Source organism: Hyperoodon ampullatus (assembly GCF_949752795.1).
Source record: "Hyperoodon ampullatus genome assembly, chromosome: 7".
In the NCBI taxonomy this organism is placed as follows: domain Eukaryota; kingdom Metazoa; phylum Chordata; class Mammalia; order Artiodactyla; family Ziphiidae; genus Hyperoodon; species Hyperoodon ampullatus.
The window spans coordinates 95,554,393-95,571,515 of record NC_136920.1 but is presented as its reverse complement, the minus strand read 5'-3'; the positions used below and the strand labels follow the sequence as shown (position 1 = coordinate 95,571,515).

The following is a 17,123-nucleotide window of genomic DNA, read 5'->3' as shown; positions in this document are numbered from 1 at the left end:
CTTCTCTTCTTTGATGCTTTATTCATTTTGTTTAATGAAATGCCAGACTCTGAAAAAAAAAACTGTTAGTCTTGATCATTGCCCAGTGTCAAAACCTGTGTGAAACATGGAGTCATTTAGTTTTTCATTTTACAGATTGTTTGCATGTCTGGAGGTAAGATAGTGTGGGATGGGAAGGTTAATCAAAGAGCAGAAGATAAATTTAGACTCACTAGATTGGTTCCATATTCTAGGTAAAAATGAAAGGAAAGGTCAGGGGCCTTGTATAAATCTTCAGTCTGCCTGATCAGACCTCTCTTTTGGCTGTGGAGATCTCTATTCTCCCTAGAAAAAGTTTAAGCTCTTCTTTATGGGTCTGCCGAAGCAGAGAGCAACCCAGTTTTGAGTCACAGGGGATCCATTCATAATATATGTGTAGACCTAGAAAAAACTATTTCTTTACTAAGTTTTTCTCTAGGTATGTTATTGAAAAACAGGAGTAACAGCTTCATTTTCCTCTTCTTTAGCTTTGTCTTATGAATGACATACTGTAATTAAAAGAGCAATAAAGTAGAATTTGAAAGTCAGCATTCTAATAGTAGTCACATCACTAAATAACTGAGTGTACCATTCTACAGAAGATGTGAGGATGTTGAGAAAACACATGTAAAGAAATAATTAATTAGTACTTATTTATATGTTCCCGGCAGGTGCTGTTGGCAGCAGCAGTCTGCACAAAAGCAGGAAAGGCTATTGTTTCTCGACAGTTTGTAGAGATGACCCGAACTCGGATTGAGGGCTTGTTAGCAGCTTTTCCAAAGCTCATGAACACTGGAAAACAACACACATTTGTTGAAACAGAGAGTGTCAGATATGTTTACCAGCCTATGGAGAAACTGTACATGGTACTGATCACTACCAAAAACAGCAACATCTTAGAAGATCTGGAGACCCTAAGGCTCTTCTCAAGAGTGGTAAGAGTCCTGTAATATTGGGTTACAGTTTTTGTTTTTAAATTTTGTGTGTGTGTGTGTGTGTGTGTGTGTGTGTGTGTGTGTGTAAAACTGTTTTTCCCCCAAAGCAGCTGATGCTTATCAGTTTGCATGTTCTATGCCCCCAGCCCTCATCCCAGCATCTTATTGCTACAGCTCCTATTCATTCAGCAGACACTGGGTATCCTAGACTGTAAGTATTACAAAGGAGAATATGAGAACTGCTCTTTTGTTTTCCATTTCTCTAGCAGTTACTGTAACCTGCCTTTGTGGTTCTGACACTTGTTTGGCCATATTTTTAGATAATATTCTTCAGGTAAGATTTGTTGATGTAGCCACACACATAAAAGACTTTATGCCACAGACTTGCTTAAAATACAGAGTAGCAGAAGGAGCTAATAAAGGGATTTAGGCTTATTGAAATTTGTGTATTTTAAAGGATGATAACTGGAAAACAAAACTGCTGATAAATTCTAAATCTTTCTTTTCCATTGCTCTCCATGATTAGATTCCTGAATATTGCCGAGCCTTAGAAGAGAATGAAATATCTGAGCACTGTTTTGATTTGATTTTTGCATTTGATGAAATTGTTGCCCTGGGATACCGGGAGAATGTTAACCTGGCACAGATCAGAACCTTCACAGAAATGGATTCTCATGAGGAAAAGGTGTTCAGAGCAGTCAGAGAGGTAAATAGGGTCTTCTCTGGGACAGCTGGTTTGTATATCTTTCTTTTAGGCTTCATTATCTGATTTTCCCTTTTTTATTCGCTAGTCTAGTCTGTACTCAAAGCTACATCCAAGTATGTATCTTCTTGTAGACTCAAGAACGTGAAGCCAAGGCTGAGATGCGGCGTAAAGCAAAAGAATTACAACAGGCCCGAAGAGATGCAGAGAGACAGGGCAAAAAAGCACCAGGATTTGGGGGATTTGGAAGCTCCACAGTGTCTGGAGGTAGCACAGCTGCTATGATCACAGAGACCATCATTGAAACTGATAAACCAAAAGTGGCACCTGCACCAGCCAGGTATAATCCAGTGTATCACCCAGAATGCAATCCTAGAATGGCAGATGAAGGCTGTATGCGTGTATCTCAGAGTGATATCTGATTTTTAGGCAAACTGTAAATAACGAGTGACTTGATGAAGTAAGATGTAATATTAAATTTGGCTGCATAATATGGGGATAAAGGAGAAATCTGAATGTGGTGTTTTTCCTTTTGTGTAAAAGAGAGTTCTTTTACAAATTATAACATGATCTCAATTTCCTATGAGAGTTGCCTTGTTTTGGGAGAAGAGGGGATATTTAACTGTTTAAGGAACATGTATTTTTAATCTAATGTTCATGAATGGATTTAAGGGAGAATCTGAACTACCTGAAATTATGTGAAAAAGTTCGTTTGTATGCAGGTATATTTATCTGGATAGAAAGTACAAAGTTTTCATCAGATCACACATACTTATGAAAGTATACCTGTGGTCTTTGGGTACTTGAAGCTTATATGGGTTTTTTTGTTTTGTTTCTGGCCGCGCCCCTGTGGCATACATGATCTTAGTCCCCGACCAGGGATGAACCCGTGGCCCCTGCAGTGGAAGCACAGAGTCCTAACTACTGGACCACCAGGGAATTCCTGAAGCTTACATGTTAATTGTGACCCAGCTGTCAGTTCAGGCAGGGAATAGTCTAGTTGTCCACTAAACACTAGGAAGCTTGTGTTTTTTCCTTGAGGTATTCACATTTCTCTTAAAGAACAGCTTCAAGGAAAGCTTCAGTGATAGAGAATTATTAATTAGTTTTTAACTTTTTTAATCACGTGTGTATTTTTGTGTGTATGTGTGTGTTCTTCCACTTAGGCCTTCAGGCCCTAGCAAGGCTTTGAAACTGGGAGCCAAAGGAAAGGAAGTAGATAACTTTGTTGACAAATTGAAATCTGAAGGTGAAACTATCATGTCCTCCAGTATGGGCAAGCGTACCTCTGAAGCAACCAAAGTGCATGCTCCACCCATTAATATGGAGAGGTAAGTAGTAACTTTCAGTAAGAACAGACCACATAGTGTTAAAAAAAAATTATCTCAATGCACTGTATATTCTTTTTGTGTCTTAATTTTTCCAGATTTAAAACACTTAAAGAGTATATTCTAAACAAGGCCCTACTGTATAGCACAGGGAACTGTATTCATTATCCTGTGATAAACCATAATGGAAAAGAATATGAAAAAGAATATATATGTGTATAACTGAGTCACTTTGCTCTACAGTAGTTAAGCACAACATTGTAAATCAGCTATACTTAAATAAAAATTTTTTTTAAAAAGTACATTCTAGGTATTAACATGAGGTCTTCCCCCCTCCCCACTTTAAACATGATTGGGGGCTCTCAGCCATCTGTTTTCTATTAAGTTTAGAACTTACCTTTCTATCAACTCTGTGGTGGCTAAATTAAACAAAAATAACTTTTCTTTGTGCCTAGTGTGTACTTTGTCTCTTAAAGTGGAGTGGAATTAGAGGGCTAGAGCTATGATTAGCACTATACTATATTTTGGCATGTCTTTTTCTAATTAATTTTTTTTATTTTAATTTTAGTTAATTTATTTTTGGTTGCATTGGGTCTTCATTGCTGCACGTGGACTTCCTCTAGTTGCGTCGAGCGGGGGCTACTCTTTGTTTGCGTGCACGGGCTTCTCATTGCGGTGGCTTCTCTTGTTGTGGAGCATGAGCTCTAGGCACCTGGGCTTCAGTATCTGTGGCACACGGGCTCAGTAGTTGTGGCTCGCAGACTCTAGATCGCAGGCTCAGTAGTTGTGGCACATGCTCTTAGTTGCTCCATGGCATGTGGGATCTTCCCGGACTAGGTCTTGAACCCATGTCCCCTGCATTGGCAGGCAGATTCTCAACCACTACGCCACCAGGGAAGTCCTTCTAATTAAGTTTTAAGGAGGACAAAATTTATAAATATCTTTAGTAGCAAATAATGTATTATCTTTTGCCTTTTAAGTATTTGAACCCAGTATAGAATATTTTGATTTGTCTCTTATCTCAGGACTGTGGTACTGTTTGGTAACATTTTTAAGTGGTAGTTATCAAGTTCACATATTCATGACTCAGATTTCTTGTTTTGAAGCCCAGACCTTCTACTGTTACTGATGGTTTTGAGGTCAAGTGAAAGATGAGTCTGGGAGGATACCTCTATCAGGTGTGCATAAAAGAGGAGTATGTTGTATGTCTTATTCTGTATGAAATGAACAGGGTTACGTCGGGTAAATCTCTTAAATCACTAAAGCTCCTGTGCTATTCCTAGTAGTTGCTTTGAGGGAGACAGAGGCTTGACACTATTTTAATAAGATGTTGGAGACCATCATGTACTCGAGAGGACTTGAGACTCTTTTCTGAATGATGAAATACTTCTTGAGCATGGAGCAAATGCTTGTGAAGGTAAATGAGACCCTGCATTGTCTTAAGATACATTCCTCTGTGGTCTTGAGTCTCATGCCTTTGTTTCTGGGAAGCCTTAGAGGTTAGAACAGAACAAAGTAGGATGCCAGAATAGTCTTTTTAAGCCTCTGCAGTTCACCCGGCTAAAAATAGTTTTAGTAAGGAATATGGATAGATTGTACTTAATAATTGCCCATAGCAGTAGCACCTTTTATTTTGCTTATTTTGAAAACTAGATTATACATTCATGTAGTTCAAAATTCAAAAGGTTCAAAGGGTATTGAACTAAAACTTCTTCCTCCTGCCCAGCCACGCAGGTTTCTCTTTTTGGAGGCAACTAGTATTAACTAGTTGTGTTTTTTTTTAATTTTTAAAAAATTTTTTAAAATTTAAAATTTTTTGGCCACGCCTCATGTCATGCAGGATTTTAGTTCCCCAACCAGGGATTGAACTCGCACCCCTGCGGTGGAAGCGCGGAGTCTTAACCACTTGGATGCCGGGGAAATCTCAATATTAACTAGTTTTTGTGTGAATCTTCCAAGAAGGATAGTCTATGTATAGATGAATAAAAACATGGTATAATTTCTGTATTTCTCCTTTTTATACATTAGTGGTGGCATACTAGACACATTTTCCAATTGCTTTTTTCACTTAATTATTTCGAAGACAAGAATTTCCTTATTTGAAGCTATAGAGACATGACATCCAAATGCAGTACCTTACCCTAGACTGGATCTTGTACTACTATAAGGGGCATTATTAGGTCAACTGACAAAATTGGCATATGAATGGTAGATTAAAGTATTGTGTCAATGTAAATTTATGAAGTTAATAACAGTACTGTGGTTACGTGAAAGAATATCCTGTTCTTACAAAATACACTCTGAAAATGTTTAGGGGTAAAGGGCCATGATGTATATATTCTGCCTGTAAATGGTTCAGGGAAAAAAGTAAAATATATTTATATAGAGAGAGTGTGCAAATGATAAAACAAATGGGATAAAATGTTAACAATAGGTAAAAAGGGTATACATGGGGCTTCCTTGGTGGTGCAGTGGTTGAGAGTCCGCCTGCCGGTGCAGGGGACACAGGTTCGTGCCCTGGTCTGGGAAGATCCCACATGCCGCAGAGCGGCTGGGCCCGTGAGCCATGGTCGCTGAGCCTGCACGTCCGGAGCCTGTGCTCCGCAACGGGAGAGGCCACAACAGTGAGAGGCCCGCGTACCGCCAAAAAAAAAAAAGGGTATACATGTATTTCTGTTATAATTTTAATTTTTGAAATTTTTTTCAAACAAAAAGCTTTTTCAGTTGTTCCTCTTTTTTTTTTCTAATTGCCCAGTATTCATTTTTGTGGATATACTTTTATGTATTTAAGTAGTCCTCCTATTGACGGACATTTGTTTCTAAACTTTTGCTATTACAAACAATTCTTCAGTAAATAACTACTACATTGTTTTGCACAGGTGAGAATTTATCTGTAGGATGAGGATTTGCTGAACCAAAGGGTGTAATGCTTTTATTTTATTTTATTTTTTAGGGATAAAGGTTTTTTTCCTTTTTTTAGTTGAAGTATAGTTGATTTATAATGTTATGCTAATTTCTGCTGTACAGCAAAGTGACTCAGTTATGCATACATATATATAATATATACACATTCTTTTTAATTTTTATTTATTTATTTTAAATTTTATTTGTTTATTTTTGGCTGCGTTGGGTCTTCATTGCTGTGCGCAGGCTTTCTCTAGCTGTGGCGAGTGGGGGCTACTCTTCGTTGCGGTGTGCGGGCTTCTCATTGCAGTGGCTTCTCTTGTTGCAGAGCACGGCTCTAGGCACGCGGGCTTCAGTAGTTGTGGCATGCAGGCTCAGTAGTTGTGGCGCACGGGCTTAGTTGCTCTGCGGCCTGTGGGATCTTCCCGGACCAGGGCTCAAACCCGTATCCCCTGCACTGGCAGGCAGATTCTTAACCACTGTGCCACCAGGGAAGTCCCCACATTATTTTTTAATATTCTTTTCCATTATGGTTTATCCCAGGAGATTGGATATAGTTCCTTGTGCTATACAGTAGGACCTTGTTGTTTATCCATTCTAAATGTGATAGTTTATATAATGCTTTAAATTTTGGTACATATGGCTGCAGCACCTTTAAATAAGTTGCTGATGGCTAATCACCATTAAACCCCGGAGAAAGGGAGTTCTGGTTTTTACCTGTCTGAGCAGATTTATCATTCTTTCTCTGCAGTGTGCACATGAAGATTGAGGAAAAGATCACACTAACCTGTGGACGAGATGGAGGATTACAGAATATGGAGTTGCATGGCATGATCATGCTTAGGATCTCAGATGATAAATTTGGCCGAATTCGTCTTCATGTGGAAAATGAAGACAAGAAAGGGGTGCAGCTACAGGTGTGTAGAGGCTTTTGATAAGGGAGTATTAAGGCTTTTGTCTACCTAACACAGTCTTTCTCAGCTGGAGTTCCTTGTATGAACCATAGAACACAGAAGATTATTTAACTTATATAACTAGTGCCATTCTAGATGCATAGGAAAGAAGTTAATTTATTACCTATGGTGGAAGCCTTGAATTGATAAATGCCTTCCCAAGCCAGTTGGGAATGATTGGCAGCAGCTGTATTAGTATGGCCTTTTAATACTGGAATTGAGTGAAAGGTCATTTTGAAATCTAATAAATGACTTCATACTCACTAACAAAGGTACAAAGAGACGCATATTTGTTACTATTATGCAAAGAGTAAATTCATTTAGGATATTGCTTGAAATATAATTTAGAAAACAACAAAGTTTTAAAACTTAATAGGGTGGCATTTTATTTTATTTTATTTTTAAATTTATTTATTTTATTTTATTTTTGGCTGCGTTGAGTCATTGTTGCTGCACACAGGCTTTCTCTAGTTGCAGTGAGTCTTTGTTGTGGTGCACGGGGTTCTCATTGCGGTGGCTTCTCTTGTTGCAGAGCACGGGCTCTAGGTGCCTGAACTTCAGTAGTTGTGGCATGCGGGCTCAGTAGTTGTGGCTCACGGGCTCTAGGGCGTAGGCTCAGTAGTTGTGGTGCACAGGCTTAGTTGCTCTGCGGCATGTGGGATCTTCCTGGACCGGGGCTCGAACCCCTGTCCCCTGCATTGGCAGGCGGATTCTTAACCACTGCGCCACCAGGGAAGCCCGGGAGGTATTTTATTAAAGCAGGTTATGACACTAAGTTTACTCATTCTGCTGCTATATAAATACTGCCAGTGCTTGCTTTGTTAGCTGAAGGGCAGTATCTAATGGTATATTTGAAAAGTACATAAAATTCTTAAAAATGAATATGTATGTTCCACCTACCTGGCTATGTAAGAGACCTTCTTTATATTATTACAGTTGTTCTTGTTACAGTTTATTTAGATGGTTGATCTTATATCTCTTGTCACGAGAACAAAGCCTTTTCAGTGAAGAAAGTGGTCTGCGTTTTATTCCACTCATAACCAGCACACAGTTGTCTTTTGGAAGTAGTGCTTATATTATTTGACAGTAGCTTTGCTGGCTCGTAAAGTCTATGTAGTCTGCTATCCAAAAGTTACTTCTTTTTCCTTTTTTCTCCTAATGTGACTTCTTTTAAAAAGATCAGTCCAGGGCTTCCCTGGTGGTGCAGTGGTTGAGAGTCTGCCTGCCAATGCAGGGGACATGGGTTCGAGCCCTGGTCTGGGAGGATCCCACATGCCGCGGAGCAGCTGGCCCTGTGAGCCACAATTACTGAGCCTGCGCGTCTGGAGCCTGTGCTCCGCAACAGGAGAGGCCGCGATAATGAGAGGCCCGCGCACCTCGATGAGTGGCCCCCGCTTGCCGCAGCTAGAGAAAGCCCTCGCACAGAAACGAAGACCCAACACAGCCATAAATAAATAAATCAAATTAAAAAAAAAAAAAAAAGATCAGTCCATCTTAGTTGGCCTGAGTTTGAACAACTTTAGCTCTTTAGGCAAAATTGCAACTAAGCTTTCCACAGAGCTTTTCCGTCTCCTGTCTCCTTAGTATAAGGCCAGGACTGCTATGTGACACAGCCAGCTGATCAACGTCTGACCCTGGTCTTCTATTTGGCAAGCTTGGCCTCACCATCAGGCTGCTCCCTATGAAGTATTTTTGTAAAGGACTTGGTTACTGGTCTTTTAACTTTTTCAGTTACAAAGTTACTAACTTGTTACTTACAAACAAAATGGCTTAGAGTTGAAATTACTTTATTACTATTTTTTAAATGTCTTAAATCTTTACAAGTCTTTGAAGAAGGGAAATCTATCTTCAAAATCAAAAATAATTGGAAATTTTTAGGCACCTTGTTTTAGATGTTTAGATTATGGGCCATGTAAGACCAAAAGGAATTTATTTCCTGTCTTATAATGTCTGAACCTCAGAAGTTTTCTTTCCCTTCTCATTTCAGACCCATCCAAATGTGGATAAAAAACTTTTCACTGCAGAATCTCTAATTGGCTTGAAGAATCCAGAGAAGTCATTTCCAGTCAGTAGTGACGTTGGGGTGCTAAAGTGGAGACTCCAAACCACAGAGGAGTCTTTTATTCCACTGACAAGTAAGTGCCTCTGGCCAGTCCTACTAAGCTAGACTGCACTGAGAACTAGAAATAGTCCTGGCTTGTACATTCTTCGTTGCCACAATTCTTTTTGACAAAATGACCTTTCAAAAAGAACTCAGTGCTATATTTAGTGTATTTTGGTAATAAGTAGCTTAAATTTTAAATACCTTTAATTTTGAAACCATTATTTTTAGTAGTTTACAGTAGGATGTTTAAGGCCTGCAGTTGTCAGTTTTGATTTGCCATCTTAACTTTCCTCCATTCTTTTTCTAATGTTCTAATATATCTGCTTTGCTTTTCTCTTCAGTTAATTGCTGGCCCTCAGAAAGTGGAAATGGTTGTGATGTCAACATAGAATATGAGCTACAAGATGATAATTTAGAACTGAATGATGTGGTCATCACCATCCCACTCCCGTAAGTACCCCACATAATCATTTTTTCTATAGCGAGCTTATAGAACTAGTCTTTTGGAACTCATTTTGGAGGCAGCACTTAGCTGGCCATCCATTCTGAGATATTTTGTTTCTCATAAAGGTCAGTTGTGAAAGAAGCCAGGTACAAAAAGCTGCATACTTACTATGTGATGCCACTTATAAGACATTCTGAAAAGGTATTACTCTTGGAACAGAAATCAAGCATTTGATTGCCAAGAGAAGAAGCATTTGATTGCAGAGGAGCACAAAGGAACTTTTGGAGATGATGGAAGTGTTCTATGACTTGATTGTAATGGTGCTTACAAGATACATTTGTCAATGCATTGAGCTGTACACTTTTAAAGGAGTGGATATTACTGATTTTAAAGCCAAACAAGCAAAGCTGGTTATAGTTCTAGGGCTGTGTTTTCAGATATTGGTCTTCAGATTGTTCATGTAGTAATGAAGGTTTCCAGAAGGAGGAGCCAATTCTCAGTCAGACTTTCTCTGCTTCGTTTTGCAACTCTTAAAGGAATTGAGTCTGTCAGACTGAAGTTTTCTTTTTCACTTTGTTCTCTAAATTTTCAGCTGAAGATGAGATTATGTTTTCAGGGGTACTATTCTTGCTGAAACAAGGTATCTACATTAGTTTCAGTAAATTTTCTAAGAGCTTTATTGAGGTATAGTTGACGTGATAAACTACACATATTTAAATTATAAAGTTTGATAAATGTTGGCATGTATGCACCATCATCACAACTAAGATAACAAAAATATGCATCCCCCCCCAGAAGTTTAGTTCCGGTAAGTTTTTGATGTGTGCTTAAATGGCCTACTTTCTAGGATCATCTGGAAATACTCCCTACTTTAAGTTTATCTCCTCACTAGCATTTCTAGTGACTGAACTATTATTACTTCACCATTGAATCCCTGCTTCTCTCCTCTGCCTTTCAGCACCCCCATGATTAAGTACAGGGCTTAATTATGAATACCCAGTAAGTGAATTCTTAGTGTGTCTATACTATTAAATTGCTTGGTTATTATTACAGAGAAAATGGTTCTAATTTAATCTATAACAAACATATATGCAGGAATTATTTTTATTGCCATTTCTTGCAGAAGTTTGGGCATAAAGATTAGAACTCAGGCCTTTCTCTTATCGGACCCACATTGTTTCCACTTCTTACTTTTATAGAAAAGATAACAAATACTATACATTCTGTATTTACTTATCCCTGGAATAAGCCTTCTACCTATGAGGACTCACCTGCCCTAAGCAGTCCCTGTTATCAATTGTTTAGCTTATGGGGAAATTAACTAACCTCTGGGAGTGTTACCTGAAAACTCACTGGTAAGTGGTAGGAACTTCACATTCATCATCACTTCCCTTGGGCTATAATCTGGGTTCCATTAGTCTGTGCCTGATTATATAACTTTATTTTGTGGAATCATATTCACTAAATAAAATAGGTTAATATTTTATTGATGCGTGAGGCACTTCATCTATTTTTCCATTTCTCAGACTTTTAAGGAGGCAATGAACAAATAAAATGAATGTTTCTTCTATGAGTTAGTCACCTACAGCATAGAACTGGTTCTGCAGGGTACAGCAATGTGTATCTGCCTGTCATCTTTGACCAACAATTTGTTCCTCAGTGATAGCAAAAAGGAAAATATTTCTATTGGATTAAAGCGATTAAATACCAAGTGAAATTATCTCTATGCATCAGCAGTTAGTTTTGTACATTTTTAATAAAGTATGCCTTGAACATAACATGTTAGAAATTTGGACAAATTTGGACATATCACTTCCACATCCTACCCAGTATAATCTGTTACTATCATAGCTTGAGATGAAATTTCCTTTGCTGGGCATTATTGCCCAGCTTAATAATCACCATGCCCCTGTGAAAGCAGTTTGTTCAAATTAATTTTAATTTAATTTGAATTAAAATTAAATCTAATTTATTTGTAGTTTGATTCAGGCCTTTACGTGGCCAGGTCTGGTTTTAGTCATTCTTATTTCCATTTTTTAAAATATGCTTTATTACCAATATCCCCTTTAATGGGCTAATCATCTTATTCTTCACAGCTTGGTTATTATTTCAGAACAGTAGATGGCTGCCTTGAACCACTGTGAGACTTAGGCATTGGTGACAGGTGTGGGTTTTATTTTGTCAAGATTTATTTTACTAGACTATTTTTAGGATGCCACAAGTTTTAGGCCTCTCCATCTACCCTATAATTGTGGTTGTGGTGGTTTCCTGTGTCTTAGTTCAACTTTGCAATAGTCTCCAGAAGAGACCCTTAGACAGCATTTTACCCTATTGTCTAGGACTGATCAAATTAGAGGATCTCAGAATCAGAATTGGAACAAGGGCAAAGGGAAGAAACATATATACAACTGGGACCATAAAATTGATAGGGAAGAGTTAATTGTGTTGTATCACCCTTAAAGTTTTCTTTGTCTCCCTTATTTACCCTGCCTTTAACGCAAACATTGGATGTCACTGGTGAATTAAAAGATGGTAAATTTAGAGTGTGTAGGAGTAGCTGGCACTGCCTGTCAGCCGTGTGCGGGGATGCACAGTGCGTCCTGACTAGCCCTGGTTCTCCTGCAGACTGAGGACAACCATGTAATATCTCTCTTTCCCATCACGTTCACATTTTGCCCAGGGGTAATTGTGCTTTCACTTATCAAATAAAAGTTCAGTTACTGGATTATAAATCAAATAAACCCACTGGCATCAACTACAATAAGTTTTAAAACCTTCTAAAATCTTTTAAAAACATCCTCTCAAAGGTCCAAATTCATCTCCATTCTAAATAACCACATAATGGTGTTTAAGTTCTCCCCCACTGTTATTATCAACCTGTTTTCCCCCTCATTGGCATCTATGAAGAGAGCTACACTATGTTAAAATTCCATCATGACAAGGCAGCAAACCATTAGTGCAGTATTTTTGGAAATACATCCCACTTTACACATTTGTCAGTCTCAGTCCCCTGCCGGCTCCAGATCTAGTCCATAAGTTGGAGCAGCCCGGGACTATGTTTGCCCATTACTTATGGTTGCATATATCTGTACCTACAAAAGGAATGAATGAGACCCTTGGCCAAGGTTAAGGGTCCTTGAAGTTATCAGGGAGTCTAATTTTTTCTAGGACTGTATAAAAGTGGGCAGAATTTGAGGAGCATAATCAAATTTGGGGCTGGTTTTCCTTGGCATAGTTCTGGCTCTGGACAGCTAACTTGACACGGATGTTTCTTGTGACAGATCTGGTGTCGGCGCACCGGTGATTGGTGAAATTGATGGCGAATATCGACATGACAGTCGACGAAATACCTTGGAGTGGTGCCTGCCAGTGATTGATGCCAAAAATAAGAGTGGCAGCCTTGAGTTCAGCATTGCTGGGCAGCCCAATGATTTCTTCCCTGTTCAAGTCTACTTCATCTCCAAAAAAAATTACTGTAACATACAGGTACCCCTGTTTAATAGAAAACTTATACGGGGAAAGTGGTAGGACAGCTACCTGATAGGCAACATGAATTCATGGTCAGAGCAGAAATCAGAAAAGCTGATGTCCCCCCTGGATTCCATTGCTGCCTCATTGTATAACCTTGGTCAGTTCTTCACCTGCTTTATCTCAGTTTTCCTCTCTAGATCAAAGTAAAGAAATTGAATATGACTACATATAAAAGTACTTATGGGTTGTGCAAGACTCATATCTCTTAGTTGCCTGTTTTTTTTTTTTAATAATCTCATGTATCTTAAGATCCATTTGCCAAAACACGCAACACATGACTTAGTAATGCCTTCTGTATTGTCACTTGGTTTGATCCCAAGGAATGAAAGAAAGTTTATTTGAAAGACAAAATTACTGCCAAAAAAGGTGATTCTAATACAAATAGATACAGTTTTTCTGTTCTTTTATGTCACAGCTTCCCTTCATTAATACGGATAATCATAAGCCAATTCTGTTGTAAACCTTGTCCTTAAGGTAGGCAGGCAAAGCAGGGGAAATCTCTGAACTGTTTATTTATTTATTTATTTATTCATGCATTCATTCATTCATTCCGTGCCATGCATCTTGTGGGATCTTAGTTTCCCGACCAGGGATTGAACCCAGGCCCATGGCAGTGAAAGCGCTGAGTGCCAACTGCTGGACCGCCAGGGATTTCCCTGTGAACTGTCCTTCATATCATTATTTTTAACTCTTTGTTCTTCCAGCTTTCAAATTGCATTATAAGCACCGAGTTTATATTGTTATCTTTCCCTCTGACTTGTTGATTTGCTTGTCATTCTGGTTATCTTCCCAGATGGTCTCTGTCTCTCCTGAAAGTGCTTGGGAAGTTATAGTTTCATCTGCTGGATGATTTCAAAGAGCAGTTCTCCCTCTCCCTCTCCCTCTCCCTCTCCCTCTCCCTCTCCCTCTCCCTCTCCCTCTCCCTCTCCCCTCTCCCCTCTCCCTCTCCCCTCTCCCTCTCCCCTCTCCCTCTCCCTCTCCCCTCTCCCCTCTCCCTCTCCCTCTCCCCTCTCCCCTCTCCCTCTCCCCTCTCCCTCTCCCCTCTCCCCTCTCCCCTCTCCCTCTCCCCTCTCCCTCTCCCTCTCCCTCTCCCTCTCCCTCTCCCTCTCCCTCTCCCTCTCCCCCTCCCTCTCCCCCTCCCCTACCCCCTTCCCCCTCCCCCTCTCCCTCTCCCCCCCCCCGCTCTCCCTCTCCCCCCCCTGCTCTCCCTCTCCCTCTCCCTCTCCCCCCCCACCGCCTCCCTCCCCACCATCTCAGTTATTGGCTTAACCCCATCAGTATTGGGAGCACATTGTTGAACCCAAGACGTTTTCCTGTTACTGACCATTTGAAGAACAGGACAGTATAATTGCTCTGTCAGAACCTCACTAGAAAATATGAATCAATGGTTTAAGTTTTGTGTTGGTGCCATTACGCGCACCATTGTTACAGGTAGTTCATTAAATTGGACGTCTATTATTATTAATAAAGAGAAATCTCAGGACTTCCCTGGTCGTGTACTGGTTAGGACTCTGAACTCCCAACGCAGGGGGCCCGGGTTTGATCCCTGGTCAGGGAACTATATCCTGCACGCATGCCGCAACTAAGGAGCCCGCCTCCCGCAACTAAATACCCAGTACAACCAAATAAATAAATACTAAAAAAAAAAGTACGTTTAAATAAAAAGAAATCTCATTAGAAGGACCCAGCCATACCTAGAAAACGAATATGATAGAACAACTTAGTGAGACTGAGAGCAAATTAAACAAATAATGTTGAATTGTTAGAATGTTGGATTTTGGATCAAAATGTTAATTGATCATCCTGATAGAACGTCTATGACTTTCATAGGTTTTATAGGGCAGGGCCTGGGCAGTGGCCACTCATTCTGGACCTTTTACTTAATATTAATACCACTCTACATGTCATCCCAACAGTTGTCTTTTCTATCTAGAGAGCAGATTAATCATGTTGGTGGGGAAGAGTGATGCTGTGAGCTGCAGTTGTGAATTGAACTTTTTTAGTATTTCTGAGTTGCTTTTAATACTGCTTTAGGAGATTTGATCTGTTCTGTACTGAAAATTTAGCCAGCACCTTAAAGACCCACTGTCCTTCTGCTTTACCTTACTCTTTGTTTGTTTTCCTAGGTTACCAAAGTGACCCAGGTAGATGGAAACAGCCCTGTAAGGTTTTCCACAGAGACCACTTTCCTAGTGGATAAGTATGAAATTCTGTAATACCAAGAAGAGGGAACCGAAAAGGAAAAATTTCAAATTAATAAAGAAGAGCCAACAGTGGCTGAAGAGTTTTTTCCAAACCTGCAAGCCATTGGAGACCGTTTTTTTCAAATACAGTGCACGATTCTCTGAGCGCAAGGACCCTCAACTCACCCTCAGTGTTTCAGTGTCACAGAGACATTCTCTGGCAAAGAAATGACACAAACATAAAGGGAAAGGCTGCTGATTTCTTTGGCAGATTTTACTGGCCAGCAGGAAAGCAAGCTCTACAGAGAATGCCCCCAGTTAAACACTTTGTCCCCCATCAGCTAAGTTGTTTTTTATTTTAATCCCTAAATATATTTCATACTTTGTTTTTAAACAGTTTTCTCTGCAGAAGGTTTTAATCTTTCATACTCCTTTCCTTTACCTTCAGTTTTTTTCTTTCTATATATCCAATCCAGCCCTGAGATCATCTGCATATAGGCACTATATTTGGCACTCCGGGAACAGGTTGATCTAATCCATTCTTGATTTCTGGGCTATGCAGGTGAACTGCTTGAGGGGTAGGAAGTCTAGAAGTTAAAAGATAAGGATGTCTTATCCTTTTCCTGTATCTATTCTTCCCTCCCTTCCTTTGCTGGGCTGTTTTCCGTGCAGGCTTGTTGCTCTGGTTTAGAACAGTAGTGTGAATCCCACTTGTGTCAATATTAAAGACAGCTGAGAAGCAGCTTTCAAATGGTATAGTCCCCACTTCAAGGTGTCTGGGAGGAGAATGGTCATGTCCAGTTAGGGATTTCACACCCACAGGTAATCATGTCTGCTGCTGGTGCTACCCAGCCTTCCATTCTCCATATTTTGGGTACTTCAGCTAAAACATGATAGCTAATGGTCTTTGTAATCCATTCACATTCCTGAGATTCACCACCTCCCTCTTTCTGAATGTTCTCTGTGTCATCAGTTTTTTCCTTTCTATCAGACATGAGGTTATGATTTTGGAGGCTGTAGGTTCAGTGAGTCTTTGTGCCAATCCCATTGGTCCTGAGCTATCAAGGAGCCTCCATTTTCACCACCAAGTTTTTAGCATTTCAAGATGCAGCTGATAATATTGCTGTGTAGGCATTGATATACTCCATTCTAGCCTGCCCAGCATTTTTTCAGCAGCCTTTCTGTTCCTGTGTCTGAAATCCTTCCTTTTTCTCCCCTAAGCCTTTTCTGTTTAGTGTCATCATGTAATGGTTGTTTCTCAGCCCCATCTCATCCATTACTTCTTCAATGGAGAAGACTACATCAGCCAGCCCAGCGTTGGCCTTTAACCCAGTATTGCACTGGGAGTTGGTGGAGTTGCTGCCAGGCTGCAGCCACAGACAGGGGGAAGAGACAGATGACAGTAGATGACTTCCTGCACTTTGAGCTGGTTGGAGAGTACGACTCCCACTCTGAACAACATCTGGCCTTCCCTGCAAAGGGTGTACTGTAATTGAAGCAGAGCAGTCACACACAAATGGCCATGGGTGGAATTGTTTGCCAAAGAAATTTCTGGCCTTTCCCTGTCCCTTAACTGCATCAGGGAAGAATCCTTATCTCTAGCTTGGTTTCCACATAAGGTTTTTTTGAGGAAGGGGACTGGAACAAAAAATCTGTCATGTAGTTAAGTAGACAAGAAATCTTATTAATTCAGTTTTGTTTGAGAGTTGTGTGTCCATATGATTTTTTTAAAGTGAAGTTTAGTTTCACAAAACCTTTTTTTTCTAAAATTACTTTTGGGGTAATATTTAAAATGAGAGAAGTTTTGTAACCCTGTAAAATACATAGGGAATATAACATTCCATTGTACACAAAGAAGGCAAATTCTTTAATCAAATAAAAAGTATTATAAAATGAATGTTTTTTAGACTGTTGACTCTCTCATACTTTGGTGTCTTCTCTGGTGTCTTCAGAATGCTGTAACAGGATCTAAGATTAAAAATTAATGATACGTTTCTTTAAGAGGAAATAATCTCTATC

General features: G+C 39.7%; 1 protein-coding gene and 1 pseudogene across 4 annotated transcripts in view; both read left to right on the top strand.

Annotated features, from left to right (window-relative positions):
• Positions 1–17,123, top strand: part of LOC307055662 (trehalase-like) — a 424,950-nt pseudogene that overhangs the window by 354,993 nt on the left and 52,834 nt on the right. The gene's annotated exons all lie outside the window — the stretch shown is intronic.
• ARCN1 (archain 1) lies at positions 741–15,234 on the top strand (the record flags this gene model as incomplete). 3 transcript variants are annotated; one of them, XM_079709390.1, is made up of 9 exons in its annotated part: positions 741–950; positions 1,480–1,659; positions 1,791–1,996; positions 2,823–2,987; positions 6,640–6,805; positions 8,829–8,976; positions 9,287–9,395; positions 12,672–12,876; positions 15,048–15,234. In XM_079709390.1, 9 exons carry the CDS (start codon positions 756–758, stop codon positions 15,135–15,137), a joined length of 1,464 nt encoding a protein of 487 aa, XP_079565516.1. In that variant the 3' UTR covers positions 15,138–15,234. The 3 variants fall into 3 exon arrangements, with proteins under 3 accessions (XP_079565516.1, XP_079565517.1, XP_079565515.1); XM_079709389.1 differs by having other exon boundaries at positions 756–953; XM_079709391.1 differs by lacking the exon at positions 2,823–2,987 and having other exon boundaries at positions 741–953.